Source organism: Lolium rigidum, chromosome 3 (assembly GCF_022539505.1).
Source record: "Lolium rigidum isolate FL_2022 chromosome 3, APGP_CSIRO_Lrig_0.1, whole genome shotgun sequence".
Taxonomy (NCBI): domain Eukaryota; kingdom Viridiplantae; phylum Streptophyta; class Magnoliopsida; order Poales; family Poaceae; genus Lolium; species Lolium rigidum.
The window spans coordinates 325392714-325405779 of NC_061510.1; the positions used below are offsets into that span (position 1 = coordinate 325392714).

The 13066-nt window shown below is 43.2% G+C and overlaps 1 protein-coding gene and 1 long non-coding RNA gene across 2 annotated transcripts; both read right to left on the minus strand.

Moving 5' to 3' along the window:
• Nucleotides 1-2554: 2554 nt before the first annotated feature.
• On the minus strand, nucleotides 2555-8605 carry LOC124696998 (probable serine/threonine-protein kinase BSK3). The gene is made up of 9 exons (XM_047229647.1): nucleotides 8468-8605; nucleotides 8254-8364; nucleotides 7997-8122; nucleotides 7487-7633; nucleotides 3878-3976; nucleotides 3693-3788; nucleotides 3344-3514; nucleotides 3177-3256; nucleotides 2555-2771 (listed from the first exon to the last, which is right to left on the minus strand). The coding sequence occupies exons 1-9, from the start codon at nucleotides 8603-8605 to the stop codon at nucleotides 2708-2710; spliced, it is 1032 nt and encodes a 343-aa protein (XP_047085603.1). The 3' UTR covers nucleotides 2555-2707.
• Nucleotides 8606-10077: 1472 nt separating this feature from the next.
• On the minus strand, nucleotides 10078-11750 carry LOC124703837. The gene is made up of 3 exons (XR_007003342.1): nucleotides 11713-11750; nucleotides 11484-11579; nucleotides 10078-10125 (listed from the first exon to the last, which is right to left on the minus strand). It is a non-coding gene; the product is annotated as an uncharacterized LOC124703837 (long non-coding RNA).
• Between the last annotated feature and the right edge of the window lie 1316 nt (nucleotides 11751-13066).

Below are 13066 nucleotides of genomic sequence, written 5' to 3' on the forward strand. Positions count from 1 at the left end.
ATATAAGTTTCAGCAATTGCTTTCAACTTCAACATATTTATCTCATGGATAATTGTCAACACAAAGTAATATAACAAGTGCAATAGGTAAACATGTAAGAATCAATGCACACAGTTGATACAAGTGTTTGCTTCTAGGATAGAAAGAATAGGCAAATTGACTCAACAATAAAGTAGAAGATAGGCCCTTCGCAGAGGGAAGCATTGATTACTATATTTGTGCTAGAGCTTTTCATTTTGAAAACAAGAAACAATTTTGTCAACGGTAGTAATAAAGCATCTGTGTTATGTATAAGATGTCCTATAAGTTGCAAGCCTCATGCATAGTATACCAATAGTGTTCGCACCTTGTCCTAATTAGCTTGGATTAACATGGATTATCATTGCATAGCATATGTTTCAACCAAGTGTCACAAAGGGGTACCTCTATGCCGCCTGTACAAAGGTCTAAGGAGAAAGTTCGCATTGGATTTCTCGCTTTTGATTATTCTCAACTTAGACATCCATACCGGGACTACATAGACAACAGATAATGGACTCCTCTTTAATGCATAAGCATTCAACAACGGTTAATATTTTCATAAGAGATTGAGGATTAATTGTCCAAACTGAAACTTCCACCATGAATCATGGCTTTAGGTAGCGGCCCAATGTTCTTCTCTAACAGTATGCATACTCAAACCATTTGATCATGAAAATCGCCCTTACTTCAGACAAGACGAACATGCATAGCAACTCACATGATATTCAACAAAGGTAAAAGTTGATGGCGTCCCCAGAAACATGGTTACCGCTCAACAAGCAACTTATTAAGAAATAAGACGCATAAGTACATATTCTTCACCACAATAGTTTTTAAGGCTATTTTCCCATGAGCTATATATTGTAAAGACAAAGAATAGAATTTTAAAGGTAGCACTCAAGTAATGTACTTTGGAATGGCAGAGAAATACCATGTGGTAGGTAGGTATGGTGGACACAAATGGCATGGTTATTGGCTCAAGGATTTGGATGCACGAGAAGAATTCCTCTCAATACAAGGCTAGGCTAGCAAGGTTGTTTGAAGCAAACTCAAGTATAAAAGGTGCAGCAAAGCTCACATATGAACATATTGTAACTATTATAAGACTTTATATTGTCTCCTTGTTGTTCAAACACCTCAACCAGAAAATATCTAGACTCTAGAGATCAATCATGCAAACCAAATTTTAACAAGCTCTATGTAGTTATTCATTAATGGGTACAAGGTACATGATGCAAGAGCTTAAACATGATCTATATGAGCACAACAATTCCCAAGTATCACATTATTCAAGACATTATACCAATTACCACATGAAGCATTTTCTGTTTCCAACCATATAACAATGAACGAAGCAGTTTCAACCTTCGCCATGAACAATAAAGATAAAGCGAAGAACACTAGTGTTCATATGCAACAGCGGAGCGTGTCTCTCTCCCACACAAGCATAAATTTATTCATAGAATGAAAATAACAAAACGAAAATAAAAGCACACAGACGCTCCAAGTAAAGTACATAAGATGTGACCGAATAAAAATATAGTTTCAAGAGAAGAAATCTGATAATTTGTCGATGAACCACGGGGGCATCCCGGTGTGTATAGGGCTACCTACCCCCAAGTCACAATTTTTCGTCATGTTTCCGGTTATCTCAATTTCTGAAACTCTCCATAATTAAGCATTCAATCTAGACGAAACAATCACATAGCCGGTCAATAAGGAGGTTAATCAAGATCAGAATGGGGCAATCTTCCTCCCGAGTAAAATCTCGAACACCCCAAGGTTATTCGAGGTCAGTTAATCAAGATTAGGCTGTGACGATCTTCCTCATGTTGCCGAGTAAAATCTCAGACAGGTTATTTGAGGTCGGTTAATCAAGACCACACTGGGGCGATCTTCCTCATGTGGCGAGTAAAATCTCAAACACCTCAGGTTATTCAAGGTCGGCTGAAAAAGCAACTCTCGGCCTACTCATGTTGGTTTGCGACTTTTTCAGGAATTTCAATAGTGCAGCAACAAGAACAATCTTTTCCAGATAGACAAGGGAGAGTCGCGATTTCATCAGCAGCTTCAACACTCCTAACATCATCTCAAAAGTAATCCCAGATGCAAAAGGCATTGCCAGAAGGTGGGCAACATTGAGGCGGTCTACAAGTTCGTCAAGAACAGAGGATGGGGTGAAAAACGCCCTCAGCCTGTGAGACAACAGCTCCCTAGCTCCCCCTCAGCCTGTGAGACAACAGCTCCCTAGCTCTGAACGAGCTGAGTACTCTATGTACCTTCCTACAATCTTTGTACAAAAATCACGTACTCCCTCCGATTCATATTAATTGACTTTAATATGAATGTATCTAGACACATCTTAGTTCTGGATACATTCATATTAGAGTCAATTAATATGAACCGGAGGGAGTAGCAAACTCTTGCAATCCTAATCCTTCATGCTAGGAAATGTAAATGGTAAATTAAAGTGCGCACACAAACAGCCATGGCAACAGAAAGGACCCAAGCCACCAAGTGTTTCACAATGGGTTAAGGCACGTCGCGGTTTCAGGGAACTTAGCGTTCTCACCATTTCACCGTATGTTTAGACCAAAAAAAAAGAAACCGCCACTTCATCAGAAGTGTACAAAACAGAAGCCAGCAAGCGACCACTAAACCCAGCAGCAGGGAACTCGCCCAAGCTCTAATCCGATGACTTGGAATTTTGTCGAGCCGAATATTCTTTCTTCATTGCCTCAACTGCTTCCCTGAAAATGTGTGAGATGTAACAAATGTTAAGAAACCTGGAAGGTACCTACTACCATGCCGAAGGCATAAATATTTAATACTGCTATAACTCAAGTCTTTCCTTAGTTTTTTTATAGGGGTGCAACATATCCTTGCAACACTATATACACCATGAGAAAAACAAGTTAACAGAAACTGATAGGCACACAAGCAATGGGATTCACAAAACATGCTTTACAACATTAACTATGGACAGAATAATATGCATAATAACACAGATCGTAGGGGCCTTTCCTACTGTCGAAGTTTCAAAAAAATAAGATGAAAAAAAAAATGTTTGGAATCAAAACCCGGTACTGTTTAAGTAATGCTTACTCCTGAGGAAATATTTTCAAGAAAACAAAGGCAACAGATGGAAAGCCTACCAAAATGCATCATGGATCTCCGCACTTGCAGGATCCAGTTTCCCTCCAGCCAAGAATGCATCGCATGCTTCTTTATACTCCTAGGGATAAAAACAAAAGGCAGATTATCTACACAGGGCATGACATGTATAACAGCAAAGGAATATCAAATTGCAATTTTATTTGACCTTGAGCGACATGAGGGCAGCTCCTTTCCGATAGTAGCCTTTCGGCCAATCAGGCTGGAGCCTTATGCAAGCATTAGCATCAAGCAAAGCATCATCTGTTTCACCCCTCCTTAGATGACAGAGGCTCCTATTTGAATAAAGCGTTGCGTCATCAGGATCCACTTCGATTGCCTGCATCAAAGCAAACAGTATGCTTGATTCTCAAAACAAAAGCACACTCCGTCATCCCAGAATGAAGTGGGCAAACCATAATGTATTCCATTCATGCTCTATAGTTGACTATGTACTACAAATATGGAACTAAGAAAGCACTCTCGTACTACAATATGACGGCGCAACAGTATACTACCTCACTGTAGAATTTTGATGCACTAGCATAGTCCTTCTGCTCCACTGCTTTTGCACCAAGTAATTTCAGCTCAGCCTTCTTATCTTTATCACCTCTCTTATCATATATCATTGAAAAAGACATGCATATTAGCAGTATATATATAATGCAGCTTTCCTATAGGAAACATGTGCAATGAATATTACCTTTGAACAGGGGTTTGTTGCACTAGAATCCTGTTTCTTGGTTGCTTTTTCTGCATTTAATTTCAGCTGAACATTGCTATCTTTATCACTTAGCTCGCTCTAATCACGATGATCAAGCAGGCCACCCATGATACATTAAAATGTCAAGTTAACAACATGGAGCAGCTTAACAACTCACAAAACTTAAACTTGCAAATTTGAGAGCTTTCTTCACAGAAACAACTTTTACCACTTGAACTCATGAGTAGTTTAGTTATACTACTTGCGCCCAGGAGGAGGTGGCGCATAAAATTTTGCACTGGAACCAAGACAGAAATGCAAATGACGATTGTTGGACCAAAATACCCCTGAGTTCCGATGCATTATCCCTCGATACCCACGCCCAAATCTCTCGCTTGATCTTTTCTCTCTCTTCAAGCAAGGCACATGCAATGGATTGGCCAAGGGGAGCTGCCCCGCACACAAACCACATCTATTGGCCATGGCGAGGCAGGAGAGCTCCCACGGGTCGTCACAGCAGAAATAAATCGCAGAGGTACAAAAAATGGCGCCGGATTCAATCCAATTTAAGGATTTGGGCACCAGCAACTGCCGATTTCAAAGATTGGCGCCTGATTCAAATAGTTTTGTGATGGCGCTCTTCCTCTGTTTAACGGGTATAAAAACGGACGAACGGACAGCTCTCGCTCTCACCCCTTCCTCTGCTTTTGTGATCCCGCCAAATCTCTGCTTGTTGGCAGCCGCTTGGCTAGGCAATAGGCAGTGCATAGAGGGACGGCCATACTGAAGAGGGTAGGTAGGACGCGGTGGCAGACAGAGGGTCAATCGAGGCGGCATCAGATTTCCTTCCCGGCTTGGGCCTTGGAGGCGTGGGTGCTCTGCCCTCTGGACTTCGCCGCGCAGCGCGTCATCGATGCGGTGCTGGACCTTACCGTGCATAACTTGGAGGGCACGGACATGCGCCCTCCAGTGCAGCTTCTAGCACACCATCGTCCATGTATGTGACTTCCCTGTAAAGATGATCGCCAGCCAAGGGAACTATGTCATGCGTCCGAGGCATCTTCACAGCCAACGGCGTCCGAGTCGGCATATGTGCAGGAATGCCGGATACGACTCGCTGACAAGAGCAACGGCATCCAAGCCAAACTAGAGATCGCGGGAAACAATGCTGGCTGGTTCATCAATACTCATCATGGCCTTGTAATAGTGGATCATAGGTAGAGAAAGGGGTATCCAGCTCTTCATGGGATGGAAGGAGGGGGCCATGGCAGTTTTCTGCTGACGAACAAGAGTTAGTGAAAGAGCATGGTTTTGTGTGTTTGACCACAACACTTGAATAAGAATTTTACCATATGTGCTCAAGTGTGTAGGAATCAATTTTAGCACTATGGATGATGACCCAGTTTTTGTTTTGATCTTGTTTCTGGTTCTTTTGAATTGGGTGTGTGATCTTGCACTTGGTGGAAGAGAACTTGTGAGGAGAAAGATCATTTTGTTGATGATTTGAAGAAGCAGTTTTTCTCTACAGGCCGGATTATCCGGCCCCCAAGCAGCCGGAAGTTCCGGCCACTACATTCCAAGGACTTCAGAAGGTTTTGTTCAGGCCGGAACTTTGGTCGGAAGTTTGAGGCCGGAAGTGATCTACATCCGAACCCCTCTTCTGCAGAAATCCACCGGATTTTCTCGGCCGGAAATTGTGGGCCGGATGTGTTTTACATCCGGCCTGCCCTTCACCACGAAGATGCGGCGCGTGCCATCTTACGGGATAGGGCCCGGAAGTTATCTTCTTCCGCCCCCAAATATCCGCGGGGGGGGGGGGGGGGATCATCCGCCCCGTCCACACTTGCTGAGCAGGCCGGAAGTTCCGGGGAGGCCAAAACTTCCGGGGTAAATAACCCCGGATAATCCGCCCCCTCGGCCACCACAACGGCTACAAGGCGCGTATGGGCTATAAAAGGGGGAGCCTTCTTCTCCCTCAAATTAGATGCACGAAGACTTTCTCTCTCCTCCATTGTTCTTGAGCTTAAATCAGTGGATCTCCCTCCCTAGCCAACCAAATCCCACCAAACTTGGGGAATCGAAGGAGGGCTAGATCTACCTATCTACCCAAGAAATTTCATGATTCTCCTACTCATCCTTTGTGGACTTGGAAACCCTATATCTCCTTTGTGGGGGTCCTTGTTGTTGGAAGAGCATCTCGTCCTAGATCTTGTTGTGACTAGTCGTGATGTTGTTGGGAGCCTCCATCATTTGTGGAGTTTGCCCCAACCTTGTGTGAAGGCTAGCCACCTCAACCAGCTTTGCTTAGTGGAGAAGTAGGAATGCCTTTGTGGTGTGCCTACGAGGAATAAGGTGACACCTTTGTGGCGGTTGGCACCTTTGTGGTGCCACACCTCCTCAAGGTAGACGTACCTCCTTTTGTGAAGGGAACTACGGGAAACAAACCTCGTCTCCTTCGTCTCCGCACATTTACCCGGTCGTACCGCTTCATTTTCATTTTGTCTTGCATTTGATGTTTCCTTGTTTGTGCTTGCATTTCATATAGGGTCATATCTACTATTCCGCACTCACCTTTACTTTTCCGCAACCAACATAAAAATTGAAAAAGTTATAACTTGGTAGCTCCTATTCAACCCCCCCCCCCCCCCCCTTCTAGTCGCTTTTTGTCCTTTCATTCTGCTTGGAGGAGAACCCACCAAGCGTATAGCATTCCCTCATGCGAGGATTATGCTTCACCAACCTGCTAGTGCTTATTATCGGGCAAGGACACCAGAATTTTTACTAGAAGTAGAAGAGTTACACAAAGTTCGCGAAATGATCACAAGGGTTTATGCACTAAGAACAGGCAAAGACCAATTGCGAGCAATTATTGATGGCTTTTTTATGGGACCAATGATGTGCTCTGGCACTAGGCAGAGCAGCGCCACGTACAAAGAGAGAGAGAGACAGTCTGTGGCATGCATGCGAAACGGCTGGAGCACTTACTCCTACCTCGCCTGGTGTGCTCAGTCTGAATCATAACCAAGGGCAGAACAGGAAGATCATCGCTTTTCTGTCACCCGCGCCACCTTAAAAGAGACAATTCCGTTCAACTTATACACCACCTCCTATGGGACGGAGGGGGTCCACAAACAATCGGAATTCCCTAATTGTGGTACTTCCAGTCCAAACCACAGGTTCCACAAAAAATTGAAATGACAACAACTCAAAAGCAGTGAATATGTGCAGCAAAATTCCTTGACTGGCTTGCATGAGTGAATAACGCAATTTTATCTCCATTAACAGCCTATATATGTTCTGGTTTCTTTCAAGCAGATACTGGCACATTCTGTTTCAATATCAGATTCCTTATTGAGTATTGACCACAGCTTCTCTGTTGTGTATTCATAGCTTACTGATTTGTTTCCTAGACTAGGTGACAATGTGCAAGTAACTGATATCTCTAGTTTATATTTGACATATTAATTATTTAGCTGCTCCAATTTAGTGAAAATATGTATGGACGAGACCAAAGAGAACGAAAGACATATTTAAATCTTAGGAACGGTAATATATAAGGTGCCACAAATCAGAACGTCGAAATAACTGAGCTTATAATTTGGTCCGTACCTTGTTCTTCCTTAATTTTGCATGGGCAATGATTCCTTCAACAGTCCAGTTTGACACAGTTTGAATGGGTGAAGTGAACGGGAATAGAATCTCAACAAGCTTTCTTCTGCCAGAGTTTGCAGCGATTTCTATTGGTGTCATACAGCCCTGTTATGTAAAACAGAAGGCAGAAATATTTATGGAGCATGATCACAACATGTGTCAACAGAAGTCATATATGGTCCATCTTGTTAGCATCTTAGAAACAAAACAATGTAATTATCAAGATATAGCATTTCCCAAGAGTCGACAATGTTAAGAGTATTAGTTATAGTTTAAGTGTATCTCTTGTATGTGTAGAGTAAAAGCCCATTAGGCCCATGTAGCTGTGTATAAGCTGTCACTGTGAAATTGAGAAATCGATTTGGCCAGTTGACAGGCAACACAAAATCGCACCAATATCAGTTGACAAAGTACCAAGAAGAATGACAATCAAGTAACAACATCAATTAGCAAGAGCCAAGGACTTACATGATTGCTCGGAATATTGGCATTTGCACCGGCCTCCAACAAATACTCAACACATCCAGATAAGTCTTTGCTAGTTGCTATCACCAATGGAGGATCAGGATTTGTGAAATTCAAATTAGTACCAGCCTGTGGATACAAGTGAATGTTGTGAAATTTGCGGGTCACATATAATAAATAAATCCAGTAAAGAATCCACACTGAGTTCCTGCACCAGTTAAGATAAAGAAAAAAAAAAGAGGGTGAATTGTCTACCAGACCTTGACAAGGAGTTTCATGCACTTCAAAACAGCAGACTCACTAACTCTTCCGGAAGCAACAGAAAGAACTGCAGCCATGGGAGTGCCTAAATCTGCCACGACCTTGTGTGGCTACAAGTTTTTAGAGAAAACGTCATTTGAAACATAAAAGAAAAATAGTTACACAGATACGTAGTAATGCTCCTCCACTGCTATATATTAAATTGCTTATTACATCAGCATTGTGTTGCAACAAGATCTGCATGATCCCAGACTTCCCATAGGAGGCAGCAACATGTAGTGGCATCCCTTCACAAGAAAGTACATTAACACTAGCTCCTTTAGACAGCAAGAGTCGAACCAGTCGGTCCATCCCTATGAAAAAGAAGGAAAAATAAGAGGTAATGTTAGAATAATACTTTATTTTAGACATTCTTATTTTAGGAAGAATGGACACAAATATATCAGGGCTATATCACTCAAGTAAGTGTGTTCCATTCAAGATATGCACATATAACGCGATTCACATGACAACCTTTAAGAAATAACAGGCAAATCCATGATTGAATTCAATGTCATTCCAGAGAGTACAAAGAGCCAAAAATGTGGAAAAAAATAAATCCATGAGGAATGTTACGTGTGTCAGATATAATATACTATCAGTCTTTTAAGTACAAACATGTAAATCTGCAATTAGAAACAAAGTGAGGATGGTCATTAGTAACAAGATCAGGCATGGACTTTAACATATAGATAAACAGTAATATTTAGAACTTCCTTGGGTGTGCGATGAATTAGTAAATATATAAAGTGCTAACAATTAACAGGTGCAGAGAGAGAACCTTCTTTTGTAGCGTAGTGCAGAGAAGCAAAGCCTTTGTTGTCTTGCTTATCGGGATTAGCCCCTTTGTCAAGCAAATACTTCACAGTGATTGATTTTCCACGCAAGACTGCGCAAGCTAAAGGTGTGATGCCTGCCAAGAATTACAGAGAAGCAAGTCAATCAGATCATACATAGAAATCTTACCATACCATCACAAAGTTCCATAAACACGTCATAGTATACCAGACCGCAATTACAACTTTGCCATACAAAAAGCAACACTTGGAAAAAAAATCCTGAGAGGTGACTTTTCCATCAGCAATTTGGAAGAAACGCAGATGCAATGCTAGAAACATAAATCACTTTACAGATGTATATGGAGAAGGAACTGCCATTCATAAATCCCATCCATGTATTTAGCATTCATTTACATGGAGTTCTTAAATTCACGTGTTTGCCCATGGTCACATCATGTAAAGAAATACCAAAGAAAATTAAATTAATAAAATGCATTAAGCTTTGCAGAGGGGACTGAGAAAATGTGATGCACAAAAAAATATATGCATGGACTTCATATGGGCCAAAACCACATTGCAGCGGGCTAACAGAACAGTGTGAAAAGAGACAGTACAGGAGAAAAGCGTGAAAAGAACACATATAACAAGCAAATAGCCCACATAATCAGTGTTTGCATGCAATTCATAATGGTACCACGCCAACACTATGGAATAGCAAACCACAAGGTATGAGAAACCAGAGCATCAAGATGTGGAATTCCAAGGAACACACCGAATAATGTTTACGTCACATATAACAGCTTACTTTTAAGTTACCGACAAAATTGAATAAATGGAAAACACATTTAATCTAGGAAGAATACATGCACATACCCGAATCATTATTAGCTTCACAATTGATGTCAAACCCAAGCTCCTCCACCAAGTATTTGCATGTATCAATTTTCCCCGTGCATGCTGCCTCATGGAGTGGTCCAAAGTCCTCCATCTCCGCAGGGTCAGTTGACTCACTGGGGTCCTTATCCGGGTTATCAAGTATCGTGGGCGGAGCAACTGCAGAACAACCATTAATTTTGGAAATATAGTGATTACCGCTGTAAAATATACAGATACACCAAAGAATAAATGGACACAAAAACGAGTTTGTTCCAGTCAGCTCCTGAACTACCATTCCTCCATTCTCTCCCCCAAAGTCCCAATCCAACTCCCACCTCTCAACTCTTATGAAGCCCAAGATTGCAACATCACACAACAATCAGACTGGTCCTATAGAGCGGCTTCACATTGACACGGTGCCACGACAAGCAGTGAGAACCGACTTGGGAGACTGGGCTGGAAAATTCAGATATGCATCAGGCAGTGGTAACTTCCTTCGACTTCTTTGTAGTCAATTTCTAATTCTCCATTATTCAAGGTCTTGCTGATTTTTGTGCTACTAGTACACAGACATAGAATGGAACAAGTTGGATCGGGTGTTTTTATCAAATGTAAGGAAAAGCACCTAAAACATGAAGAGGAAATATTCCAATTTGAGAACCTTGTGGGACACGGAGAATTTCAGAGCGTGATATGCTTTCTGTAGCATCAACTTGGTGTGAAATTAAACTTGCTCAGGTGGATTACTTTTATGTCAGTACACCAATTATTTTAATCCTGGCTCCACTACTGTTACTGTCAACTATAAAGAATGACTTACCAATGAACACTGGATAGTTTTATTTTTCTGAGTTTGTTTTAGCTTGGTTAACCTTGTACATAATTACACTCTGTTAACTTAATTTATAGAAACGGCAGTGATGGATTTCCTCACTGTTTCGCCAAAAAAAAACTAGTGTCAACCATCCCTTCAAAACACAAGTTCCAAAAAACATCACTAAGGAACATACTTCTTTAAAGTCCAATTCATATTTTAACATTTTTTTTCAAGAGGCATGGCTCAAAGCTTCTTGGAGAAAATTGAAGCAAATCACAAAAAGTAACAGCTACCGATTGACTCAGTAACAACTCATGAGTATCAAGAAGCTGCGCCTGCATCTACAGCAACTGCTGTATGAACACCAACAACTAGGAACTGAAATACTACCTTTTCCTACTAGTATATATTACTAGATTCACCAAATCAATACGTGGGCGCTTGTACAAACTACATACATAAGCGTCTATCCCCACTTGCTCGTGCAGAGAAATGGAACATGATTCCGCAACCAAGGAAACCGCCAGTCAGATCGGACACAAGGAAACCTACTAAACCATCTATCTACTCACTGCAATTCCCACAACGACGCCCAATGTTGACACACCAAAGGCGCGCACGCCCTCACAGTGAAACCCCCAATCCTCGCAACGAATAAAAAAAGCAAGCAAGGCAATTTCGGCGGAGGGGGCGAGACAGGAGGGCGGGGGATTCTCACTCCAGACGTTTCTGGGGTCGACGCCCGTCTCGGCCATGTGGCGTTCCATGATCCCCGACTTGAGCATGCGATCCAGCCCTTCCCTCTGGTCGGAACCTAGATGCACAGCAAGGAGCAGCGGCGGCGGCGGCCATTAGAGAAGCTCCGCTCGAACGGATCGAAGAGCGAAACAGTAGGGAAGGAGAAGCGAGGCGGAATAAGGGTCGGAGCTGGTGGTATCCGCACGTACTCATGCGGCCCATCCTGTTCTGGTCGGCGAAGTAGGCCGTGCCCGACGAGACGTTGAGGCTGCTTCCCGGCGCGAACCCGTCGAACTGCCCCCGTCCGCCGTCGCCGCGGCCGCCGTCTCCGCGGCCGCCAGTGCGGCCGCCGCCGGTGCGGCCGCCTCCTCGGCGCTTCCTGCTTGACATAGTAGAACAACCTAGAAGAAGCAATGGGTGGGTTGGGGGTTTGGCTTTGGGAGACGCGCGCAGTTTATTATGCCGAAACTACCCAACGGAGCGGAGGCGGCGCTGGTCGTGGAAAAAGGTCGTCCCGATTTCCGGGGCCGCGGGAGCAAGGATATGTTCGGTTATGGGATAGACCGGAATGGAATGGAATTGTTCCATTCCTAAAACTCATTATTGCGTTCGGTTTAGGGATGGAATAAAATGAAACGGTTCCTCGAAATGGCATATTTCCTTCAGATGCGGAACCGATTCGGCCGGACCAAATGGAACGGGTGACTGTCACATGCTGATAAATTAAGTTTAGCAATAATTAACCAAGTTTAGCAATAATTAATCAAGTTTAGCACTACTTAATCAAGTTTAGCAAATAATTAATCGAGTTTAGAATAATTAATCGGGTGACTATCTCACCCGTTCCATTCCATTCTCATCCCATTCCAAAACCGAAAACAGGGATGAAACCGTTCCGTGACAAAAAAAAAAAATCCAAAACGAACACAGGGATGGAACGGTTCTGTGACAGTGGAATGGAATGGTTCCATTCTATTCCACCCCATCCGAAAAACGAAAACACCCCAAGACGATCACGACACATAAAACAATGTTCCGATTTCTCGAACCACGGCTAACGTGGCGATTTACGGAAAAATAACACTTTTATGAAAAAATAAAAGCACAGATCCACCCTCTAGTCAAACTATTTCACTCATCTAACCCTTTTGTGTGGCGTCCTTCTCATCGGCGTCACACCTCACTGTGTGGCCCCACGCGAGCGGCGCCACACATCCATGCCGACGTGGCGTGGTCGACGTTGCATGCGGTTGACCAGCCGACGTGGCAGGACGTGTGGCGCCGCTTCCATGGGCGCCACACATACCAAAATAATTGCCCAAAACATACCGTAAGAAAATTCTCCAGGGACTTAGCCGTTTTGGTGACGTGTGGCGCCGATGCCAAGGGCGCCCACTTCACAGTTTGGCGTCGATGCCCTCGGCGCCACACAAACAGGCTCGCCAGCGCCCGAAGCCCCTGGATGTTTTGGACATATAAATTGACATGTGTGGCGTCCATGCCATCGGGGATCCTCTCGCTTGCGTTTCCGGTGCCAGTTAGCAGGTATATTCTTTAGCTCTC